We start from the raw sequence: 25,753 nt of genomic DNA on the forward strand, positions 1-25,753 counted from the left end.
TCTATTAATGTACGCTTGTGTGATGCCTGTTGCTGAGCCTTAGTTTTTAAAAATAACGAGGAGTGAGCCCTAAAACCGTGAAGAGTCTTTTACAACATGATCCCGGATGGTGGAAAGCCAGCCATCCCCAGTCTTTGGTCATCCCATAACTAGTTGTAAAAATGTGGTGAAATGATCTCTCTGAATCATGTGTATTTTGTAACCTTACAAAGGCACAAAACAATCACACATTTATTTTATGAATGCATATATGTAGAATTTTTCTGGATTGGTAATAAACATGTTTTTGACTGATTTCTAGATTAATTCAGAGAAGAGAGATGTTATTTTTTATTATGAGAAAAATGATTTGATCAGATATTTTATTTTTTTTTTACTTTGAATCTTCTCATTTTATATAAAAGGTAATGCAAATGGTCTGAAAGGAAACCCATTATCCAGCACTTCTAGCATGAACTGAAATTGTTGCCTACTCTGAAACAATACAAGGACTGACAAATCCAAAATTTCAACCAGGCCTATGGGTATTTGCAATAGCTTAAAAACTTCCTTTTAATTTTTGCATAGATTGAACCATTTTGTAGGAGTCAAGATTAAGCAAATAAGTAAAGACATCAATAAATGTTTCAGTTTATATATATAAACACATTGTTGCCCCATTTATTTATCTATTATTGACTAAAATGGCATTCCATACTATTCCATTTAATTGTATATGTTCTATCATTTTGTAACATCTTGACATTTTTTTTAAATTGTAAAAAGTGCTCTTTTTTTACCGTGTCATGAAGGTGCATAGATCAAACTCACCTTTTAGTATTTTAATTGTGCCCTCAGTTAGGTCTGTCAGGTTGTGTACAACGCAAATCCACGCAAACTCAATTTAGGACAAAATGTTGTATTTAAGATTTACTCTCTTTTTTTGCTGTAAAAACGTGAATACGATTGTTTTTTGGTGATCCAAGCGAAAGCGACCATGAGATTGTGGCCGGGTACATTGTTAATTCCGTGGAGACGTTTATTTCCTGAAAGACAAATATCAGGGCACAGTGTTACTCTGTACAATAGGTCAGAGTCGCAGCTGCCGCTGGGAACGCTCGCGCGCTGTGTAGTCTGCCACAGACCAAAGAGTAAACTACCAGACGGACACAGGCTAGTTAGCTAATCAGGTACTAAGTCAGCTAACTTGCAGGCAAGCAGCATTGTACTTTACTCTCATATGCTAACGATATAATGGTTGTAATGCAGGCGCTAGCCAAAACGAACAGGCTAGCAACAGTTAAATGAAGTAGCAGGTCGTTGTTTGGGTTGTTTTTAATTAGCTAGGTCTAGCTAACGCGGAAGGAAATCCCACAGAGTAATCAATGGTTAGCATAACGCAGCGGTTATAATTCTCTGCTCGTTTTAAAGGGCGTCTCTTCATGAGTAAAGGATGTCTAAACGCCTGCGAAACACCGAGCTCTGCGCTGATTGCAGTGTCCCAGGTAAGCAAATTCACACCCTCTCTGCTGTGTTAAGCTGTTAGCCGTTATTTATTCACTTGATCCATCAAGTAACGTTAAGCCAAAACCCTGCGCTACACTCTTGAGGTTTAAATCAGATTATCAAGGCTGGCCCATGCTGCTTTATTATTTAAATCATGTTGTATATGCAGTTTGTTGTTGTTTTGACTGAGCAAGTTGTTAGTGTTGACAGTTCAATGTTATAGCTCCCTAGTCTAGGATGCAATTAGACCTGGAGCAGCTGTCTTTTTAACTGTTTGCATCCGGCGTTTTAGATAATAAGGCAGGTATTTCTCAATAACAATGCAGTTTTGTCACATGTAACAAACAATAATTGTACATTAAATGATGTCTGGAGAATACAAAATTTTCCAAAAAAAATTGCATGTAATCATCCATCATGGATCTCATCCAGCCCTCACCAGCATGACTGCATCATTCATAAAGAAGTGTGTGGGCTCTGAGGTCTCCTGTCAGGGAGAAGTTTGTACCACACCGGGACATTAGTAATGAAGAAGAAAGCTAAACGATGCTGACAATGTGTGACTGAATTAAACTGTTTTATTGAGAAGGAATGATGGAATGAATGCACTCTAAATGGTGTGACTTTTTTTCTCCGCTGACCCTAACTGTGAATGTTTAAAACAAAATAATAAATGACAAGATATCAAATAAAATAATTTTTTTTTTTTACATAAACTCAAATCTGAAAACATTTGTCAGATTGACCAAGTCACTGCACTATCTGTCGTGATTGGCAGGAGATTTATTAGTGCGGATGGAGACAATTTAATTCTGTGTCCATTATTTCTCATCAGTGTAATAACATGATCTTCTAAAAGAGATTTGTGTGTTAAAAATAGTATTTGTAAATAGTATTATCAGTGAGAGAACAATTGAATTAAGCTTTTATAAAAAAAATCTATTAAACCTGAACAACCACAACTTGCTTTGTGTGTGAGGTACTTTCAGGAGTCTCATTTATACAGAAATGACGTGATGTTTTTCAGCAGGCACAGGAAGCAAAACAGGATGTGGAGTGAATTGACTGCGTGCTTTCAATGCAAAAGAGATTTTTCTCTATTGTGGTGCCACTGTTTATGTTAAATGTGAGATACTTTTTGAAAAGAACACAATTTTTTTTTTTTAACAAGGGCAACCAATATATAAAAAAAAAAATCACAATTAATTGGAACAATAACAAGTGTGCTAAATATTCAGTCATACTCAAGTTTAAGTAGCTTGTCTATCATCATGTCATAGAGACTAGTTAAACTCTTTGGGCATGGACAGCAGCTGGCCTGGATTGCCCCTCCATATGACTCTAACCAGTTGTTGGCTGTGAATATTTTTAGTTTCAAGATGTGCTATTAAATTTAGCAGCACTTGTTGTGGAAAGGGTAAAAGAGGCATGTCAGCACCAACTCGCAGGTCTTGGTGGTGAGTAAGTTAGGAGAGGAGACTCTGAACACTGGGGACCAGGTGCCAGAATTTGACCAGCAACTCCTGCAGCTGTTCCTCCTCCAGTTCACCTCAGCTGCTGCGAAGACGCTCACAGTCTTCACTGTCCTGTCACAGTGCCAACCGCTCAATCTGCTTAACAGTTTATCGGCTCTTAGAGTGTCATATGAATTCACAGTACTTTTGGTTTTGAGATGTTTGCTCTCTGTATAAACAGCAGACGGCACAACTCTGACATTTGCGTTATATGAAGTGAGCTAAATAGGTCAAGGTTAAATAAACATATTTATTTTAGTCCTAGAGTATACTGTATCTTGTAAATGCACACTGTCTCTATCGCTCAGTCTGTGCATTTCATGAATATCAAGCATCAAAATTATTGATAGCATCTGTCTGTCATTTTTTTTTTACCAAGTTTTGAAAGAGGAAGCTGTTATATTACTCAACAAAAACGTTAAGGTGCTTCAGCTTTCAACTGCAAGTCTTCACTTCCTCGTTTCACAATGCACGGCTTCACCTAAAGCTGGTGTCATAAAAGCTTTAAATGCCTAGTATAGCATTGTTGTTACCTCCAAATGCAATTTGGCTCTTTTCTTTCTTTTCTCTAGTTAGATTGTGTTTGTGTCTGTTTGTGAAAGACTACTCAATGCACTGTAAAACCATTAGATATTTTTACAGTTTAACAAACTTTGATACAGTAAAAACGTTTGAGATGTCTTCAACTCAAATATTTCAGTAACTGTCTGGAATTGTGGAGCATGTGCTTTTTTAATAGGGCCTCGATTTTCAGATTTGAAGTCATTTCTAGTAAGAAATATGGGACATTTACTTTGGAATATTTCTAAATTCATACAATCAAAATGCATGAGTTTTGTGTCTTTATACAGTCAGAGATGTCCTCAACTGAAATGTAGCCTACCAGTCAATGTCAGGAATTATCTATTTAATTTTTATTTCTTGCAACCCAAAAAAATCAGAGGATGAAGACAATTTCCTCACAGTAGTGGTGATAAGTTTTTAATTTGTTAGAGGAGAAATCAGCCAGGCTCTAGTATTAATTACTTTGAAATTTTACACTGCGCAAAGTCATTCAGGGGGCTGGATTGGACCCTTTGGAGGGCCGGTTCAGGCCCACGAGTCGTATATTTGACACCCCTGGTCAAACCTGAATTTGTCAGTCTGTAATATGTGTGTTCTACATTGTGTTACCTGCTCTTGTTGCATTAGCCTAAATAATGTTTCCAGGGGTCTGACCAGGGTTTTCAAAAAATTTAATGAAAAGAAAAAAACCCTACCCAAAACAAACAAGTTTTGTCTCTCAGGACTTCTCTGTAGCACTCAGTCCCTAAACCTCGTGATCTTAATGAAGACATAGATTTTTAAAAACATGTACAAAAATATGAACTATCATTACTAAAACAGCTAGACACTGTAGTTTCAGCAAATGTAACTGGTGAAGCTGAAGTAAACAGTGTATTTGTTAGGGACTATTTTCAGCCATGGATTAATACATTAGTTGTGGCAGCAGGACGGTTTATGTGAGATTAACTACAATACCTAAGTTCATCTAATGATAGTTCATTTAATATGAGTTGGCAGTTCAGCATGCAAAGATGCCACCAAAATCTTTGGTGGCATCTGGTGGCATTTTACGCAACTGAATGCTTCCATTCACAAGATGGTGTCAGTATCACTTAAGCGTACAGGTACTGGCAGAGAAAAGGGAAAAGTGAGGAGCTCACACCTCACATGTTAGTGATTTGAGTAATGGACCTGAAAGTGAGGAGAGGACGTGACTTGTGATACATTTTGTGTCTAGGAGGTCCGCTGTAAATGAGGACCAGTCTTATTTTGATGCAAAGATTTGTACAGTGGCAGGAATGTAGAACAGCATGGAATTAGAGCAGTGCTCTGTTTTAACAGTGCAATAAAATATTTCTTTGCCTAAAATCAATAAATAATCATGTTGAATAATAGCAATCTCAAAATTTATTAAAAATAATCATAATTATCATTTTAGCCATTAGCGTGCCGCCCTAGGACATATTCAGTTTCCATGGAACCCACTCAAGTGACCACCTGTTGGACCACATCGAAAATCTATCAGCAATATTACATTTTTAACTTAGATTAACTACAAATAAAGCTAGAGGCGATAAATCCTATTAGAACCAGGTGAAAGAATATTGTAACGCTCTCCTTTAAATGAAATCTTCCTTCACTTGTGCTCCGTCAGTTAGATCACTCCAAGCGTCATTATTTCCTCTTTGTTGTTGTCTCTTCGCTCTCAGAACCTCGCTGGGCGTCGGTGAACAGGGGAGTGTTGATCTGCGACGAGTGCTGCAGTGTTCATCGAAGTCTGGGTAGACACAGCTCACAAGTCCGTCACCTGACACACACACCATGGCCTCCTACGCAGCTACAGGTAATGACCCCAAACGGGAAAAATAATATAAATTCATATCCGTCTGTGTAAAGCTACACATCATTGTACTCTCAGCTGTGAAGTTGTTTTATTTATGAGTGCTTTGAGGCTGAGATGTCTCTCCTGAAATGCTTAGAGATTATCGTTGTTATCCTCGCACACTGTCTGCATTACTGCAGTTTTAAATTCAGCAGGCCTCTGTCTTTGCTCAAGATAAATCTGTTGACAGCAGTTGTATATCAAATCCCACTGAGGTGTATTGATTTTGTCCAAATATAGAAAGTGTTTGTTCAGGAAGGGAACTGTTAACAGTCAGTCAGCATTCTGCAGTTAAAATCAATGGGCGACATTTTACAGGTTTCTTTTTCATTTAATCCTAGATGGTTCAAATATTATACAGCAATGGTGCAAATTCAATATGGGAGCACTCTCTCCTGGACCCTGCGTCTGTGATGAGTGGGAAACGCAAGGCCAACCCTCAGGACAAACTGCAGTGAGTCATTATTGTTTGGAAAAAGTTCATGTAGATGTTAATTCAATGAACAAAAAAAAAGGATATTTGAGCTTTCAAGTTCAGTTTGTGCCACTGACTCATTAATTACCTCTTTCTTTCTGTTTGAACCTCTGTGTTTCATGTTCTCTCAAAAGCCCAAACAAATCAGAGTTTATTAAAGCCAAATATCAAATGCTGGCATTTGTCCATCGCATGCCTTGCCGGGAGGACGACAGCTCGACAGCCAAGGATTTAAGCAAGGTGAGCCGAAGTGGGTGCTTGTTGTGATTAAGAGAGAACTGAAACATGGTTTTATACTAAGCTTTATTGTTTAAATTTGTTCGTTCATATTGAAAGTTGTTTTGCTTTTGTTAGCAACTTCACTCAAGTGTACGCACCGGGAATCTGGAGACGTGTTTGAGGTTGCTTTCTCTGGGTGCACAAGCTAATTTTTTTCACCCGGTAAGACTCCCCAGCTGTATTTAAAACCTCTTTTTTTCCTCTTTGCATTTACGTCACAGTTTTTTTTTTTTTTTTAATCATAATGGTTTCTCCTGTTAATCAACCTCTCCTCTAGGAAAAAGGAAACACTCCCTTGCATGTAGCTGCAAAGGCAGGACAAGTATCTCAGGCTGAACTATTAACTGTTTATGGAGCAGATCCTGGAGCCCCTGACAGCAATGGCAAAACTCCCATTGACTATGCAAGGTTAGCTTTTATAATTCAAGCACAAAATATTCTGGGCCTGTAACTTCACCCTTTCAAGTTTTATATATATATATATATTTTATTATTTTACATCTGTGCTTATGCAGGGAAGCTGGCCACCATGACCTGGCTGATCGATTGGTGGAGATTCAGTATGAACTGACTGACAGACTGGCGTTCTACTTGTGTGGGAGAAAACCAGGTATGTAGTGAGAAGGAGCACTGTTACGGAAATTACTAAAAATATAAAATATATGGGTCAAAGATTATGTACATGTGTGGTTGGAGTGAAAGTGTCTGTTTACACTTGGTAATATCATGCGTCTTAGGTTGGGCTATCAGCGAAACACACGTCTATCGTGATGCGATTAAGGTTCATACAACATAATTTTTTTTTTTTTTCAATAGCTGGCCGTCATGCCTCTCTTTAAGAAGCTGTAACAGTTCTCAAGCATGAAATAGTATCACATGGTGCATCATATAGAAGGCCTGAGGAATCCAGTGGTACCGACCATGCCATGCTAGCTTCCTCAGGAAGGGGGAAAAATAATGCTCTAAAGTTAGGCTAAACTTTGGCGATGGAAAAACGGCATGGCCTTTTCACAAAGGGCCCTTGACCTCTGACCTCAAGATATCTGAATGAAGATAGGTTCTATGGGTACCCATGAGTCTGTCCTTCACAGAAATGTCCTCTTCATGCTAGTGCCATGCCGTTTTTTGCCTTTGAAATGCAAAATAATCAATAATGGGGGACACTTGTGATGAGATCTCACCTCTCTGCTCTAGTCATCATTTCCTTTTGCAAAGACCAAATACTGGCGAGAGGTTTGTCACAGTATATGCACACTGACAGTCTTTAATAAGCTTTAAAAATTGGCAAAAATTGTTTCATTGTAGAGCTAATTGATTTGCTGCAGCCCCCCCTCTCATTCACGAGACCAGCACACCCTGCAGACAGTTGGTGAGAATCTGCCTGCAGGCACGCAGTGGTAGGGCTATCTATTAGCATCACACAGCTAACGTTACCTAACTGTTATTAATGGGTTAGGAGTCATACAGTTTTGGTGTCGATATGAGTTTTTTTTTGACTGTTTAACAGTTGCTACTGCTGCTGCTGTGTATGCTCGCGCTGAGTGTTTAATTGAACGTTCGCTAGGAGGAGATTTGCTCCTTCAGTGATGTGTCTAACCTGTGTATCAGTAGCTACAGCAAGTTTGCCTGTATGGCACAGGAGTCGGATAAGCAAGGACGTCAGCTGAGTAGGCGGTACTTTAATATGGCACAGGACACATTGGTGTACACGCTGCTAAAAGAATGGGGCCACATGCGGCCCACACCACCTCAGACCACCTGTGCATTCAGACCTGTACTTAGAGCTGTCCACTTATGATTCTGTCACCCTAGAGGCATGTTTGTACCAGGTGTAAACAGGGTTTAAGATCATCATCATCATCATCATCATCAACTATTGTTTATTCAGGGAAAATTGACTGAGCATTAAGCTCCTTTACAGCAATGCCCTGAATTTACATTCATTGGGCCAAAGGGAGCATACAATAGCAACAAATTCAACAAAAACAACTGGAAGCAATGGCTGTCAAAAGTCACAAAGTACAATAAAATCAGCAAAGGGATGAAACAGATTAAATAGCAAACAAATCTGCAACCAGTGAAGAAATGCAAAACAACACAACAGAAGAAAAGACAGTAAGAATAATGACAAGGAAAACAATATCAATAAATAACGATCAGTCTGAATTAACCAAAGCAGGAGCAGTGGGTAATAGGTACATTATCTAGCATTCACTTTAAATGCTTTACAGACACGTACATATCTCATTTTAATACCTCTTGTAACTTGTTCCATTTTTGATAGTTTTGACTTGGCATGATTGTCTCAGCTAGCGCACTTTTCTGTGATTGGCAAGGTACCTGATACCTGATGGTAAATCTGTCCCATGTGCCACTTCAAGCAAATAAAAAAAAAACTGCTCAGTGTATTTAATTTATAATGTATACTGATGATCTACTATCTTTGAATCATAATTAATTCAAAGTTTTTACATTTCCTATTAGTATTGATGATGTTATTGGCAGTCATCCAGAACATTCTTGTTGTTCCTTTTAGATCATAAAAACGGCCAGCACTTCATTGTTCCACAAATGGCTGACAGGTAAGACAGCACACACTGTAAGCCAACATGATGCATGTCAATAATAATGATTTGTCTGTGAGTTAATGTGTGTCTAAGTGAACGGTCTTAACTTAAAAGGAGCCAGCAAAGCAAGTGCAGTGAGGCAGTTGTTTCTGGTTGTATTTTTGCTCTGAGGCCTGTTCTGACACGCTGTCGAGAGCTCTGCAGCGTCTACTATCTGTGTTAAAGGAAAGAGACCCAATATAGTAGCTGACATACCCAAAAACTCTGTAACTGCCTCAAATAATTGAAAATGTTGTTCTAAACGACTCTATTTCCAAATGAGCAGAACGGTGTAAATGGTGTAAAACCATGGTAGTGTTTTTTTTTTTCCAATATAATGACACATTTGATCTTTTTTTATTGCGTTCTTTTGATGGAAAAGGAACATGTAAGTATTACTCAGAATGAAATGTGCATTACGTCAAGCTAACAGTTCATCAGCACATGTTTATGAAAGTTATGTTCTCTTCGCAGCAGTTTAGATTTATCAGAACTGGCCAAAGCAGCAAAGAAGAAACTGCAGTCTGTGAGTAATTTTTTTTTTTTTACATATTTTTGCTGTACTAATCTTTTTTTCTAGGCTTACTTAAAGGGACAGTTCACCCCAAAAATTAAAAATGTATATTTTGCCTGTTAACTGTAGTACTATTTATCAATCTAGATTGCTTTGGTGTGCGATACAGAGTGTTGGAGATGTCAGTTGTAGAGATGTCTGCCTTTTCTCCAATATAACGGAACCAGATGGTACTCAGCTTGTGGTGCTCAACGGGCCCAAAAACGGCATTTGTAAAACTCAACAATGTATCTTTCCAGAAATCATGACTTGGTTACTGAAGATGATCCAATGATGAACCTTGTTGTGAGCAGTTTCATCCAGGAACTACTTTCTTTTTACCAAACTACACCTACTAACTCCACCACCATGCAGACAGAAGCACGCATCCATTCATGGATGAGAGGCTCGTGCTCCTGACAGCATGAGATGTAAACATGAATGACGTCCTCCTCAGGTGAGCTCTAACGTTAGCTAGCTCAGTGGTGCTACGTGAGCTAGCAGTAGATGCTCGCTTCAGTCTGTGCGGTGATACGTTCGGCAGGTGTACTTCAATAAAAAGAAAATAGTTACTACTTGAAACTGCTCACAACAAGGTCTGTGGATTATCTTGAGTAACTGGGTCATGATTTCTGGAAAGAGACATTGCTGTTGAGTTTTTCAAAACTTTTTTTTTTTTTTTTGGACACTGAGCACCGCGAGTCGAGCCATCTAGTTCCATTATATTGCAGAGAAGGCAGACATCTCTATGGCCGATACCTCCAACAGTCTGCAAGTCACTTCAAAAATCGAGACTGATAAAAAGCACTACAAATTTTAGATAGAATATATATTTTCAATTGAATTTTCCCTTGACTGTCATTTATTTACTAATTGTCTTGCAGCTCAGTAATCATTTATTCGAGGAGCTGGCCATGGATGTGTACGATGAGGTGGACAGACGAGAGACTGATGCTGGTAAAGTAGAATTACCCAGTAAAAGCTCTGTTGTCTTGTGTCCACAGAAGACATTTTTACTGACATTTCCTAACACTGATGCTTTTAATCCTCCACTGGCATTGCAGCTGTACTCCCGCCTCTAAACCAGACGCCAATTAACTCATTCTTATCCTATTATTTGTAGTGTGGTTGGCTACACAGAATCACAGCACTCTGGTGACGGAGACGACTGTGGTGCCTTTCCTTCCTGTGAATCCAGAGTATTCATCAACGCGAAACCAGGTGAGTCACCTTTGCAGAATTACCATGCAATATTTTGTCTCTCTCTGCACAAGTTGCAAGTGCTGATGTGACTTTACTTTTCTTATTTAGGGACGACAGAAGCTCGCAAGATTCAATGCACACGAGTTTGCAACTCTTGTGATCGACATATTAAGCGATGCTAAGCGCAGACAGCAAGGAAATTTAATAGCAAGTCCCAAAGGTCTGCATCCTGTTGTGACTTTATTTCAAGATCTTACTGATACACTGAGGTGTACCATAGATGTAACTGTTTCACTCTGTGCCCCGTCATTCCAGATAATGTTGAATTTATCCTGAAGAGTATGGCCGTCAGGCATGGCAGCGATAGCCAGGACAATGATCAGCCTGACTATGACAGTGTAGCGTCTGATGAGGATACAGATCACGAGCTCCCCTCGAGCAAAGGAGACAGGACCAAGGTATCGAGGCATCACTTTCACAGACTCAAACCTGGAAATGCTCTCTTGGTGCCTTTATCATTTTGTTTTCAACCTCTCTCTCTAACAGAGCCTGGACTCTGACCTCTCAGATGGCCCCATCACTATGCACGAATACATGGAGGTGAAAAACGCGCTCTCTGCCTCTGAAGCCAAGATCCAGCACCTCATGAAAGCCAACAACAACCTGAGCGATGAGCTGAGGCTGATGCAGAAAAAGGTATCCACCCCGCTCCACCAATAAGATCACTAACACCGGGGGCCGGACTGAGGGGGGGCCGCAGCGGTCAGCAGAGCTCTTTTCCTGCCCAGTGCGATCGCTCTCTAGCGTGGAGGCCGAGCTATCTGAATAGGAATGCTGTGTTGCAAGATAACGCTGCTGTGACACCCTGCTGGTCCGCCCTCTGTTTTGGCCAGCATGTTCCATTTCAAAGCTTGAATGTAAACCAGAGATTTTCTTTTGTTTTGTTGGTTTTGTTTTCTGGATTTGACACGAAGAAATGCATCCTTTCTCCAGCTAATAACCAAACCAGTTTAACCGTAGTCCTCCTTTTTGTAATAAATCCACACTGTCTAATGTTACTAACAAGCATGTTTTAAGAAAAAGCATGAAGTAATTGACAGTTTTTAATCCTTTCATAGGGACTAACTGAAATTGTATGTGTGTGCCTTGCTTCATCACATATACGGTGTTTACTGAGTAGAATGGTTTTCGTTGATTTCAAGCAGTTGTTTTTGAACAGCCTTTTAGTACATGTAGATTTATTGTTTTTTCGTGTTGTCCAAGTGGTCACATTTCATAGAAAGCGTACTCCAGCTGACACAAACCTGGAATACTGTTACTCTGTTATATCAAACTGCTCATTTATAGACGTGATGTTTGAGATTCTGCACTGTGCTTCAATTAAGCAACCTTCTAAACCAAAACTATTTTGAAAATTTTTGGCCTGAAACGTTCTCAGCATGTTACAGCTTTTTATTTTGTTAAATTGAACCCGTGTCAGAGACGCTGAGTTTATTTTTCTTATTTTTCTTGTCTTGTAAAAATTGATTTAATTTGGCTGTTTTGTAGGAGCATGCTGATCATTTGTCTCTTAATTCAGTTGCACACACAGGGTCATAGAGTCACTGCAGGAGACATACGGCTGCTGCGTACGGTATTGTTTTAAAGATGTGATCTGGCTTTGTGTTGTAAGCTTATGGTTTAACAGATTCACTAAAATGATCAAATTTGGATAAAGATGTGGTAGAGGAAACATGACTTGTGGCTTGTTAGCAAATATTGTATGTCCTTAAACTTTGATTGGAATCACAGCCCTCACAAAACACAGTCATTAGTTACTAAACCACTTCTTTTTGAAAAGTACACCAGATCTACCGTTCACTTTGCATCAAATGCAAGTAGTTGCGTTAATCAAGGCCAGCTTTTCTACCCCCAAACTGTTATATCCTTGACAAAATCTTCATGATTTTGTTTATTCTTGAATGCCTCTTATCCTCTCATAAGTCTTGAGTTAAAGAAATACTTCACCCACACAACCATTTGTACATAATTTAGTCATACTGTGTTACCTTACAAAAAAAGAATTCTCACATGCCTCCATGGAAAATGGCAAATATGCTTATTCATTGAGTGACTGGGGACTATTGAACAAGAGCAAAACTACGAAAGCAGCCGTTTACAAACTTTCACACAACTCTTGCAGTAAAATCCAAGTCTTTTTTATTCAGTCGTATGCTCAGGACCTCAGGAACACAGGCCTTTTTGGAAAAACAAAAGCCCTCAGTACTGAGTCTGACTTTGCAAACCATATATACATTTCACTTTCAGTTCAGTTTTAATAACTTTTTTTAAAAAAAAAAATGCATGTGTTAAGAAGGAGTACTGAGCATACGACTGGATAAATGAGACTTTTATTATGCCACACGAGTTGTGTGAGTTTGTAAACACGTTTTGATATAGTTTTGCTGTTGTTAAATGTTCCCCAATAAATCAATATATGGCACAGATTGACTCATTGATTTACAAATGTTAATTTTGTGTGCGAAGTATTCCTTTAATTCTTCTGTACTGTGGCTACATCCTTGACTATACTGCGCCTGTGTTGCTTACCTACGCAGCAATCTTTTGCTTGCTCATCACTTGCTTTGCTTTTTTTTTTTTTTTAGACCAAGACAACCCCCCCCAAAAGCAAAATTCATATTATTGCTATGATTTTTTCAGGAGGTTAATGGTCAACTTGATGGATATAAAAGGAGAAGATACAATTATATATATTTATCACAAGAGATTCTCAGTCATGCTTTCTAACTAAAAGTTAGAAAACCAATCTCAAAGTCACAAAACATGAGATTCTCTGTAAGTCATTTTGGTAAGAGCAGTCTTCAGTTACTGACTGAACTCTCTGTACTATGGCAATGTCAATAATTCGAAGGTTGGAATCTCAAATTTTATGATATGACGCATCTTGCCTAATGATTGGCAGAATTAAAAGACTGTAAGCATGCTGACAGAAGCAGACTGTCAAAATATAGTATGAGTATTTTTGGAACGATGGGATAGAAGCTGAAGTGTCATGCTGTAAAGATAAAGTGGATCAGATCAGGTGTTCCCTGATTGCTTGCTTTGCTGAGAGCACCTCTTAGTGTATTGCTGACCGTCTCTTCCAGCTGCAATCTCTGCAAAGCGAGAACACCTCTCTCAGGCGGCACATCCCAACCAATATCTATCAGATCCCCAGCGGTTCAGACTACCCCGATCCCTCCAGCCCCTCAGCCCTGAAACGCCGGCAGTCTGCGCGGGCCAGTCGGCCCATGTCTATGTATGAGACCGGCTCAGGCCTGAAGCCCTATGTCCCTAAAGGGGAAACTCCCTACCCAGAGGAGGGTATCCCCACCCTGCAACCCTTCCCACCTCATGTAAGTAAGACCTGTTCCCTGCTCTCCTTTGCCATTTTCTCTCCTCTGCCCACGACTTTTCCTCGTGTCTTCACCCTGTCTGCAAACCTTTCTGTCTACCTTTAAAATGGTTTTCCGTACTCATCTGCCGCTGGGTAGTTTTTTGCAGCATCAAAGACGGAGTCATCAAAACCACACTGCCGTGCATTTATACACAGCCAGTCACATCTCATCTTGTCCATTCAGAACTATTATCTGCATATATCTGTTGTTTACTGGAGTGCTGCTTGTTTGTTAGCTGTAACCAAAAAGAGATGCTCTTTTTTTCTGATATATTTTGAAGGTTTGTACTGTGTTTTATGTTGATGAAGCATTAAAACTACCATACAAATACTCTGTGTTTTTGTAATGCATGATAATTTCACAAACTCACCTTATCTTCTCATCTGTTTGGAGTCTGTCTGTGATTCAGATAAGATATTCATGCACTTAAATTTGAGCCTGTGAATCTCGGTTTTCTGGTGCTTTTCTCTCAATGGATTAACTCCCAGGCTCTTCAGTGGTATTTATTCCAGCACTGTGATCAGAAAGTATGAGCTCAGAGAATAAATGTAGGCGTATAATCTGTAAAAACAACAAAGCTGTTAAATTATTCTACAAGCATGGGTTTATCTTAAACTCACCCCTCTTAAATAACACAATATTCTAATCCTTAAGGTAATGATCATTGCACAGAATATAGTTTTCCATCATCTCCATTCCCAACGCACAGTACCCGACTAAGCCACTGTTGGCTTGAAGAGACTTGTGGGTCAAGACATGATCTAACTTCATTCATCACACGTTTTATTTTGTTTCTTTTTTAAGTTGAAATTTGTGTCCTTAAAATGTGATTTAAACCTTGTCTTTAGACGGAAAGGGGCGCTTTTGTGACCACCTCTTCATCCCTCCCCTCATTTCCATCCACCCTGTCTTGGTCGAAGGACGAAAGTGCTCAAAAGGTTAAGTACATCCTCACTTGGTCGACATCTTGTTGGACGCAGCAAATCCACTTGGATCCATTTCTACCTCTTCCCTTCTCCCTCACCTCCCTCTGTCCTTCGTATGCTGCTCCTTATCCGCCCTGCTGCATGAGCCGCTCCTCCACCGGCTGCCCTCACCATCAGATACCTGCCTTCATCAGCATCATCCTCACAGCGCGGCTAAACAAGTGGAATTGTCTGGGTTTTGTAAAAGGCAAAACCTCTGAACGTTGAGCAGAAAGTTGTGCTTGTGATGCAGCACCTGCTAATTTTAATTTTAACTTTCTTCCTTTGCCCAGCATCTGAAAGCTGAAAAAGTTTGATTGTAAAAAAAAAGTTTGTTAGTTGTGTTTGCTTAATTTTTTTATGAAACAACCAGCTGTCTGTGAAAGGAAGGGAAACAGATGAAGTAAATTAGCCCGTTAAATGTGTATTTTATACCTTGTGAGTTGCTGAACTCCTCTTTTCATTTCAAACACTCTAACAATATAAAGAGGAGTCCTTTTTAACCCTCTCTCTAACAACTGCTTGGCCATTTTGCACAGTGAGCTTCCAGCAGCATGTTCTCACTTCCTCCAGGAACACACAAACAACATGGTGATCCAGGAGTTGTTTTCAGTCTAAATAGTTTATCTTTTGTTCTGGCTGAACAAAGATTTATCTTAACATGTGTGTGCTGATCGTATTTCCTGAGGAAGGCTTATGATGTGTGTTGCATTTTGTACTGTGCACAAGAGGAGGACTTTGTTTAGATTCTGAACATGGATTGAAATGATATGAGCATGTTGTACAAGAGGTCCTTTGTGGCTTAAGATCACTTGTTTGTCTCTGCTTCCTGTTTATATATTCAGCTTTGAGTCTCACAGTGACTCTGTATTGTTGAGTGACAGTGAACACTCTGATCACGGTGAACCTTATCTGTCGTGAAGATAAGGCATTCCTACTTTGTGTGATTCTCTTCATAGTTTTGTTGCGTGTGATTTAGTTTTATTTCTGAACTCATCTTGACTTCCCGCTCTCAAACAATGACCCTCTGGGGGCTGCTTCCTCTTTAGTGCGGAGGATGAGTTCTGATGTCATGTTTCTAGCCATGTGTTGCTGATTTTTAGAATTTAGTTTGGCTATTTGGTTAATTGTCAACCATGAATCCATCCTCATTTCATCAAATTGTCACACTTGAAGATGATCATAGTCATTTAAATTATGCAATACGATGGATCAATTTCAAGCAAGTCAGAATTAGTGATCATCTATCTGAAATCTGCAAAGCTGGTTTTTACTAATCCTATATTAAATGTTTCAAATTTGATGATGTGCTCTTGCTTCACAGCTTTATTGGCTTGTTTCATTCAGAGTCGTCTGCATCGCTTTTACTTGTTGAAATTGTTTACACTTTTGACACAAAACAACAGAAAGGAGTACAAAAGTGTGTATTCTTTACTGATTAGCATTGAAATAGTGATTTCACCACAGCTGTTTCTGGTTAATATTGTCAGTGACATGGGACGTCTTGCACAAGCATTATCTTTTTTTTGTCTCCTCTCTTCCCTCTAGGCCTCAAAGTTAGAGAAGCAAAGCAGCATGCCGGAAAGTGACTATGACAACACATTCAATGACTCTGAGATGGATGATTCGGGGTAAGAGAACCACCCTGAATTATGGTTTGTACAAAATCAAAAGTAAAGAAAGTTAAAGTTTTCTGGCTCCTAAAGACAGTTTAAAGTAAAAAATATTGTGCTTTTTTAGTTTGTAGTGTCAAAGCAATGAGCAGGGATTTTGCCAGTTGACATTTCTTGTGAATTTCCCTCTGCAGTTTGTGCAGGAGAGTTAGGCTGAGGAGCAGCGGCTGGCTGGGGGAGGGCAGCTCAATCCCTGAGCTGGATGATCTGGAGATGGAGTCAGACCCCACTCTTCCCAGCACAGAGGACGTCATCCGAAAAACAGAGCAGATCACCAAGAATATCCAAGAGCTGCTGCGAGCTGCTCAGGAGAACAAACATGACAGGTCAGAATCTGAAATGGATCTTTCTTTATTATCAGTGTAGGATCTGTTTCATTTCTTTGCTTCTATTTTAACTCTCAAGTTCCTCTTACATTCATCATGATTCTGTTGTGTTTAGTTGCGTTTATCTCCTATCATTTCCCCTTTTTGTCTGCTATCTTCACTCTTCCCCCTCGTTCTACATCCACTCTGCTCCGCTGTCATGATGTTGTTTTGGTGTCCCCGTCCCTCACCCCTTCGAGCAGACCATGTGAGCGTGAAGGTGTGCGTCGGCTCAGGCACAGCCTGGGATGTTTCAGCACTCTGGTGCCCTGGGCCGAGAAGGCCCCCCCTCCCCTTCAGCCGCTCAGCCTGCGGTCCCCTGACCCCACCTCCTGGTACTCTGGCCTCTGTCCCTGCCTCCCAGGCACAGTTTTATTTTCTTCTCCGTCACACAGTTTCTGCCTCACCCCTTCCCTTCTGCCTCACCTCCTCACAATGCATCTCTTTTTCATGGATGTGCTGACTTTGAAGATGCTTCAGTTGATTGATGAATCGTTGTTCTATGCGGTGACTTGCTTTTAAAATACAGTGAATTTGGTGTAGCAGTTTTTCAGGTTGATGTTGTCACTAGTGTGAAGCTTTAATTTGTAGGGATGCACAATATTGGATTTTTTTTGCCAATATCCAATATGCTGATAAAAAAAAAGCATTTGGCCGATAACTGATACCGATATAGATGTATCAACTTTAATCCCTCCTCATTTTAGTAATTCACAAGTCTCTTCTGTAGTGGAATTAATATCATATCGTGCATACTCTAATTGTGATGGCCCACCAGCAGATGGAAACATAAAATTCAGTGCTTTGTGTATATAATATTCACTCATTGTGCAAAATTTAAAAAAAAAAATACTTCAACTTTGGGTCAATGTTTTATACATGTTCACTCTGTAAATAAATTTAGAAAAATATCGGTTTGTGATATCGGCAGAAAACAGCATGTTGGCAGATTTGGATATTTCATTTTAAAGCCAATCTTTGCCGATACCGATGACGTGCCGATATTATTGTGCATCCCTAATAAATGTTTTAATACAAAAATGTGCGATAGAATAAAACTGCCTTGCACTTACAATGCTAAAAATGTCATTTATATGGCATGTTCTGATGATGTTAACCTGAAGTTGTAGATGATAATGCACGGTGTGGTGTGAATACTATACGGTACCTTACTGTGTAAGCTGACTGGCATGTAAGAGCTTTTGGTTAATACATATTTTATCAATGGCTGTTTGGTAATTTTGTGATTTGTATGAATGTGACATCAATATGTTGAACTCATCAACAAATCTTTTCTTCTCACAGCTTCATACCCTGCTCAGAAAGAATACATGTGGCTGTAACAGAAATGGCTGCCCTCTTTCCAAAGGTATGGAAACAAGTTTGTAGATATTTTGCTTTCAGAGAATGGCTCAGTCAACCTTTTTAGTTTTTATTTGTTGTTTTGAAGGTATCACAAGCAGCACAAATACCAGAGTTTCAAAGTCCAATACAGGAATATTTTCAGTTGTGCCAATATCTGATGTATTATTTTGCTTTGTTCTGTATTGCACATAAATGTATCTATTCTTTGTGTTAAATGGGAATATTTTTGAAGTGTATTAAAAGAAAAGAGCACAGTAGACAAAGCGTAGTGGCCAGATTCAGTCTGAAGCCAGCAGAGGTAAATGTGGATCCAAAGGATCTGCACTATACTGCCTCTCTTTGCACAAATCTGTTGCTTTTGAACAAACACTGTCCATTAGTATTTAGATATCTTAACCTTCCTCTGCAGAAGCCCCGCTCAGAGACTGTGAGAGGCTCTCTGCGCTTGTTGACATCGAGTGCGTTTCGGCTTCAGAACGAGTGCAGGAAAGCGTTGCCTTCAGAGGGCTGCCCGGGTCCGGACATGCAGCTGGTCACCCAGCAGGTCATCCAATGTGCGTATGACATTGCCAAGGCAGCCAAGCAGCTTGTGACCATTACCACAAAGGAGAATACTAACTAACAAACAGCACTTACAAGGCTGCAAAGCAGTCAGCATCTCAATTTTGTTCTTATATCTAAATTTTTTATTGAGTTTGTCAGGTTTTTTGTATTTGTGGTATATGCATGCATTGTTTTTTAATTTATGAATGAATATTTAATGCCAACTCTGGAAAAAATCTGAGTGTAAAGGGAAAAAGTCAGCAACTTTAAACTTAGGGATACTCAGCTGCTGTAATAGCACAATTTCTCATGAGGTAAAATAATCCACAAATCATGTTAAAACTAGTAGCAGCTTGCAGGCGTGGGGACTGTAATGGTTTACAGATTACAATTTGCGTAAATCTTTAATCAGTGCATACTGTAAATACCTTTTATTGAGAGAAAGAATTAAGCACAGTACAGGAAATCAACATTATGATATTGGTTAATGTTATCAGTCCAAAGCCAGACATGGAAAAGCCATAAATGAGTCATGAATATGCCGTCATTGAAAGCTATTGCTCACACTCTTGTAGCTTCAGGAGCTTCCCCTCATTAATTGCACTGTGCAAGCATCATCATACTGTAAAGTGTAATTGCCAAAAACAAGCGTACCATTAAATGTTGGGAACTTCATTTATGCACATGTTGTAGCTCTGCAATGCCAATGTTTGTTGCATCAAAAAAGCTATTTATATGGTTTGTCCCCTGTCCAATTGTAATCCAGTCTGCAGTGCACTTATTGCGGCTATTTATGTGTGCCCATGTGTCAAGTCGGTGAATGCAAATCACGCTTGTTCAAGGGCCAAGTTTTATCTGTTACTAGCACCAAGATGTTGTTGTATTAACTTCAAATGATCTGGTGCGTTTCTCCACACTGCACTGTATTCTGCAGTCTTGTGTGCCATTGCAGTGTTGGTCAAATTTAGAGCTAATAGCCATACTGTTTGTATGCCCATGTGTTTTGTGCTCTGTTCCGTTGCTGCTAGTTTTGTATTAATGTGCAACATATGGGATAGAAGTCTAGACGTCTCCTGTATAATTGTGCAACCCAACATTCATCTTCACCAAGTGTATCAGAGTTCATCATCATTTCAAGATCTGATCAAGGTATTGTCCCTCTCTGTACGTGACCCAAGTGCAGGGATGTATGTGATGCAGCTGTTAAGTTGCACTTCGGAAAAAAATAATTATTTTATAAATAAACTTAATTTATAAATATAGCCCATTGTTGATTTGCCAGATTTTGTATTTATCATGTTTCACTTTTTGTTGCCTTAATGCAAAAACACTGAAATGATTTGATTGGCATACTTTATTGAAAACAGTCTACAAATTCTGCTTAGCAAAAATATACTCCTTTAGCAGCTCTAAAAGTGCAAAAAAATCCATCAAATCTTCTCTACATATGCAAACAAGCAGTATTAAATTTAACAACAAGATGGCACAAAATTACCTCATAAGCTACATGAAAGCTTCATTTTTTAAAAAAGGCATTAAATAATATGTTCCCTCTGTCTTGAAACAATACTAACATGTCCATATGCACATTTAAAGATAGTTCATGAAATTGTTAATTGTCCTCATACAAGTAGTGTACACAGTCCTTTATCTGTCTTTAAAAGTTAAAAGAATACTACACCTGCAAAATGATGATTTATATATCAGTTTCTTACTCTTTGTCACTCTGAAATCATGAAGAAAACGGTGGTTTTCTTGTGTGCCTTTATGGTTAACGGAGAATACAAAAAGGCAACATTCTTTATGAATTGAATTGCTCAGTATTTCCCAAAAACATGCATTTTCACCAAAACCTTACAATATAAAAGACATTAGCCCAATATGTAGAGCGCACTGAGCTTGCCTGAGCATGTGGCCTCCACTATGTCTCAGCAAGTAAACACTGTTCAAGAGGGCAAAAAGAGAGAATTTTGACCACTTGATTAAAAGTTTGACAAATACAGTGACTACTAATTGTTATGATACACATGTAGGTATTTGAGCATTGTTTCCAGACAGACTTTAAAAAAAGTGAAACTATCCTTTAAAGCTAATTTACAGGTAGAAAAAAAATACACATCTCACTATTAAGTTTTGATTTCAGTCTCACAGGTTGCTCATGTCCAGGCTGATCGAGGTCTGCTGTGAATCTGAAAGGGACGGTTTCGAGCATTTATTAACACGAAAGAGCATTTTGGAACTTGGAATATGAACATTCAGCTTGGTTTTCATCTTTTACCTTCTCCTGGTACCCTTTCTTGGTCATCCTCTGCACCTCCAGCCTCAGCTCCTCCTCCTGGATCTGATGAGCCTCCCTGTCCTCCTCCTCGTCCTGCTCTAACCTGCACTGCTCCTCCCACTGCTCTTGGCGCTGCTGCTCCACCTACAGTATATACACACAAACAACTTCAAGTCTGTTTAATTATAAAAAGCATATAAACTGACGCTGTGAGTCAAAATGCCTGACGATTTACTCAACTGAAGTGAGCAGCTGTCGTAGCATCATTGTTAGAGACTGTTTCTTTAATTAATTTGCAACTTTGCTGTGTGGGGAACAAAAGTGCTAAACACAAACTACTGCAATATGTGTCAACCTGAGCATTTATCTCTCGCATCCGTGCAGTCCTACGGCCCTCCTCTTCCTCCTTTTCCTGGCGCCTGGTCTCTCTCTCTAGCTCCAGCTCCTGAATCAGCTGTTCTCGTCTCCTCAGGGACTCCTCCTGAGCCTCTCGGTTCTTTTGCATCTTCAGCTCAAGCTGCTGCTGTCTCCCCGAAAGCACCTTTCCAATAAGAAGTAAGGATAGCTTTTGTGTAGTAGTCACGTCTTTTGAATAACGTTTGCATAAAGCTTAATTTTGATTTTAAAGCAAGTCACCTCTTGCATGAGCCGTTCTCTGGCTTTCCTCTCTTTCTCCCACTGTGCCTCTCGTTTCTCCCACACACGTTGAGCTTCTTCTCTGAAATGGATGAGACACAGTGGTTGGTATTTGAGGAGAAGCAGGAGGCCCATTAATGCAGTGCCAGAGCTAACTTGAGTCTTGATGCTCACCTGTGTAGGATGTCAAACTCAGCCTCCCTCTCTTGCTCTAACTGCAGCTGCTCCTCAATCACACGTTTCATCCACGCAGCATCAGCGATGGCCCGCTCCCTTCGTGCCGTCTCTATCCTCCTGTTCTCCTGCTCTCCTTCCAGTAAGGCTGCCAGGATCTCACGGTCAGCCTCCTGATGGGCACAGAGGAATTTGACAAAGTTGTGAAAGCTTGGCAAACTGGATTACATGTAGAAATAAAGTCATCTAAAGACGAAGGAGTAGACTAACCAGTTCTTTCTGCACTTGCTGGGCTCTCCTCTTCAGCTGAGCACGATATTGACGGATCAAAAAATGCCTGGTGGAACACAAATCCAGAGAACAAAATGCTTCACCAGTAAGAAGAATCATTTTACTTGTGATGGGTTATTTGCAGAAAAGGCTTTCCTTACCCCATCTCAGACTTCCTCCGCCTCTCCTCCACCTTTCTCCTGTCCTCCTCTAATTTCTCCAGCTCCCATTGTTTGACCAGCAGAGCCTCTTGCTCCTTCTTCAGGCGAGTTGCCTGAGAGAGAAAAAAAGACTTAAAAAAAACCCCATCTGCAATATCATTTTCTTCCAGCAGAAATACTTTGCTCAAGTTCTACATACCTCCTCCTCTCTCAGCTGCAGTTCTTCCATCTGTTTGCAAAGTTCCTCTGCCCTCTTCTGCTCCTCTTCATGCTTTCTCTCCTCTGCTTGCTTCATCCTCTCCAGAGCCTCTTTTCGGGTCCTCTCATACTCATTCTCAAAGCGTCTCTTCTCTTTCTGCTCAGCCACTTCTTGCTACATGTTTGGAGAGGTGGGTCACTTACAGTAGGTGTCTAAACTTTTTAAATTATGTACCATGTTGAGGGGATCAATGTGAGTAGATTTCTGACTTGATACTGTGCTCACAGATGACACGAACACCGTTTGATTAAAAATTGATTTGTTCAATAAATAATTTGCCAAGTAAAAGGATAATAACAAAGTTGGCGACTTGTGGGTCCTATGTGTCACGTTCGACTTGAGGGAGGTGATGCTTAAGAGCACCGCAGTGCTATATCTACATAATTTGGTTACGGTAAAATCTAAAAAATAACCATGTATGGATAGGTGTTTTGACCTGTAGGATCCTGTTGTGACTTAGAATTTCCCGAGGATGTTTAAAACAAGGACCTACAGTTCAAAAACACTGAACTTATCCTTAACAGTCACAAAAATGCCTTAAAGAACAGAAAGTGAACTGTTTTGTCTGATAGCTGTGATGGATGTCTTACCTCTTTCTTCTCAGATATCTGCTCCTGCCATTGGCTGACAACATGATCTTTATGTAATGACGACTCAACCTGTGGACAGATTAAAAGAGCGATTAAGGACATAGACAGAGAGACAGAGATACTGATGAACTTGACCCTTAGCGGAAAAGATACCAGAACATTTTTTTTTCTCAAGTCAACGCTGGACTCAGGTTAACAGAAAGTCATGGAATATCTGCATCACAAGCCCTATTAGTTTCCAGATCAAGTGGACGTCTTGACAAAAAGTGTCCGTTTTCCTCTCTTGCTGAACTCTTCGGACGCAAAGGATGATAACACGATTCCTAAGGCCAATTATCACTTCATCAACAGTGAGACTTTGAAGCAGTTTGGCAGCTTGTCCCTTTTCCATTAATAGTTTAAACTTAGCTACCTCTCTCAGCTCTGCGTTGTTTTTCTTCCAGTGCTCCCTCAGCAGCTCTTGGGCAAGCTAGTGATAAAAAAAAACAAACAGAAATAACAGGGATTATACACGTCTAGCAGAGCACGATGAATGATGATGAACATGATGAGTACTGAAAAGGAAATGCACAACGAATTAAATACAACTACCTTTTTTCTTCTTTCCTCTCTTGCTGTGCGAAGCTCTTCAGTCTTTTGCACCAGCTGATTTGCCAATGTGCTCCTGTCAGGAACTACTTCCCTCAGCTCCGCCTCCAGCCGGTCTCGCTCCTCTTGAAGCATGGCCCTGAGCCGATCCCTACGCTGCTCCAGGCTGGCCTTCTTTTCCTCCTTCAGTCTCTGTTTATGGTATGCTGACATACTGAAAAAAAATGAGGCAAAAGAGACATTGGTTGTTTTTCTGTCATTTGTCTGCTGAAACCAACAGGATTCCAGAGAGGTACTAGAAGAGAAAATACTACAGGTTTCTTTGATGCCCTTTATTATTCACATACATTACACACACACACACAAAATGATATTTAGTTGCTGAGCCCAAAACACAAACTGTGTATGTATAATGAATAACTAAACACTGAAAATAGACAGAGACTTATACACTATTGCTGTAAAAATAATTCACCACTATTACCATATTTCAGAGTGGGTGGAATATTCACACTTGTGTTTATAAATGTATATTTTGTCGTTAGTTGTCAATGTTCTCTCAACAGTATGTTATTACTAGCCATGGAAGGAAGAGATTGAATGCATTGGGGTGCCTTTAGGTTACTATTTACACATGTAAAAGGACAAGTGAACTATTCAAATAATGTGAAATGTGATAAAAGTATGTATTTTGACATTTGTAAATTAGAAGCATTAGCATCTCTTACCAAACATATAATATCAGGCGTATTTGCATGAAGACCTTTCTATATGTGTCCACACTTACACAACAGACCATAAGAAAAAGATCCAAACCAACTGATTTTTGTTGTGCCAAACAAAGAGTCCCTGAGAGGCTGATGTGTTGCCTAAATAAGTACAAATTCACTGGGAGCATGAGTTTGTAAATTACTGTCTCTTTTTAAACATTTAGACAACTTATACACACAGCATGGTTATTTACAGGGTCATCTAAAGTGAGGGCAGAGAAAGAGAAACATGTAACACAAATGTTTTGAATTGCTTTGCTTTTTTAACATGCTGTTGCAGAGATGTCTGCAATGAAATGATTAGAGTAAGCTGTTTGTGATGACTGAGTCAGTCCAGCTCAGGTGCATGATGTTACCTCTGCTGGTAGGACCTGTGGGAGCTCCACGCCGCCTGTCTCTGGCTGCGGACACTCTGCTCCCTGAAGTACTGAGCATGCAGCTCCCACTGCTGCCGCCACCGGGCCTCCTGCTCCCGCTGCCGGGCCATCTGTCCGGCCAGCACCCGGGACCGGCTGGGCACGTGGGCCGAGAGGGTCGGCAAAGCCATTTACCTGAATCATAATTTCGAAGAGGACATTAACTAAACCGAATCTTAGCAAACATTGTTTGATTTGTACTTAATCAATGATATTATCTGGCCAACTAAACACTGCCTTTGCCAAGCACTATCTGCTCCTATCTGCTCGCCTTGAGTGGACGCTGAAGGCCACTCCGGTTACCTTTGTGTCTTTGCTAGTGTTAAGTGTAAGCTATTTTGGCCATGTAACGTTTTTATTAAGGGGTAAAAAAGACAGGATAAACCAAAACATTATGAACAAAGCACTGACGTTGCACCTCAGTAACGTTACCAAGCAATAGTTACGTAGTTAAGGACATTTTCAGCTCGATAAATAATACTCACTTACCCCTTTGGCGGTGAACTGAATGGCTTACTGTTGTTTATCAAAACTAGTCTAAGATTTGCATTTCTACTGAAATTCGTCTTTATTCAGTCCCCAAGATTTCCTTAGTTACCGCCTCACTTCCTAGTTACTCCCACGCTACGGCATGAAGTAAAGGTCAAAATTGCCTTGCTGGATGAAAACGCGAAACGCATTTCCGTCAAACATGGGTGTAGAAAAAACTTTTATTGATTT

The 25,753-nt window shown here is 39.8% G+C and overlaps 2 protein-coding genes across 9 annotated transcripts; one reads left to right on the plus strand and one right to left on the minus strand.

The window, feature by feature from the left end:
• Positions 1-1,095: 1,095 nt before the first annotated feature.
• git2a (G protein-coupled receptor kinase interacting ArfGAP 2a) lies at positions 1,096-20,153 on the plus strand. 8 transcript variants are annotated; one of them, XM_088076805.1, is made up of 21 exons: positions 1,096-1,484; positions 5,255-5,388; positions 5,769-5,881; positions 6,037-6,142; positions 6,257-6,343; positions 6,459-6,589; positions 6,697-6,791; positions 8,718-8,763; positions 9,262-9,313; positions 10,225-10,297; positions 10,464-10,561; positions 10,652-10,763; positions 10,859-11,001; positions 11,090-11,239; positions 13,690-13,938; positions 14,829-14,918; positions 16,494-16,576; positions 16,753-16,944; positions 17,187-17,318; positions 18,289-18,352; positions 18,758-20,153. In XM_088076805.1, exons 1-21 carry the CDS (start codon positions 1,433-1,435, stop codon positions 18,968-18,970), a joined length of 2,415 nt encoding a protein of 804 aa, XP_087932931.1. In that variant the 5' UTR covers positions 1,096-1,432; the 3' UTR covers positions 18,971-20,153. The 8 variants fall into 8 exon arrangements, with proteins under 8 accessions (XP_087932931.1, XP_087932928.1, XP_042344897.1 ...); XM_088076802.1 differs by having other exon boundaries at positions 17,187-17,347; positions 18,758-18,896; XM_088076801.1 differs by lacking the exon at positions 17,187-17,318 and having other exon boundaries at positions 1,104-1,169; positions 1,411-1,484.
• Positions 20,154-20,230: 77 nt separating this feature from the next.
• On the minus strand, positions 20,231-25,657 carry tchp (trichoplein, keratin filament binding). The gene is made up of 13 exons (XM_042488969.2): positions 25,523-25,657; positions 24,974-25,168; positions 23,851-24,061; positions 23,672-23,728; positions 23,260-23,328; positions 22,610-22,783; positions 22,411-22,523; positions 22,250-22,316; positions 21,980-22,152; positions 21,806-21,887; positions 21,525-21,710; positions 21,170-21,313; positions 20,231-21,080 (listed from the first exon to the last, which is right to left on the minus strand). Exons 2-13 carry the CDS (start codon positions 25,162-25,164, stop codon positions 21,048-21,050), a joined length of 1,500 nt encoding a protein of 499 aa, XP_042344903.2. The 5' UTR covers positions 25,165-25,168; positions 25,523-25,657; the 3' UTR covers positions 20,231-21,047.
• Positions 25,658-25,753: the final 96 nt, after the last annotated feature.

Source organism: Plectropomus leopardus, chromosome 4 (genome assembly GCF_026936395.1).
Source record: "Plectropomus leopardus strain MGB_pleo_1.0 chromosome 4, ASM2693639v1, whole genome shotgun sequence".
Lineage (NCBI taxonomy): Eukaryota > Metazoa > Chordata > Actinopteri > Perciformes > Serranidae > Plectropomus > Plectropomus leopardus.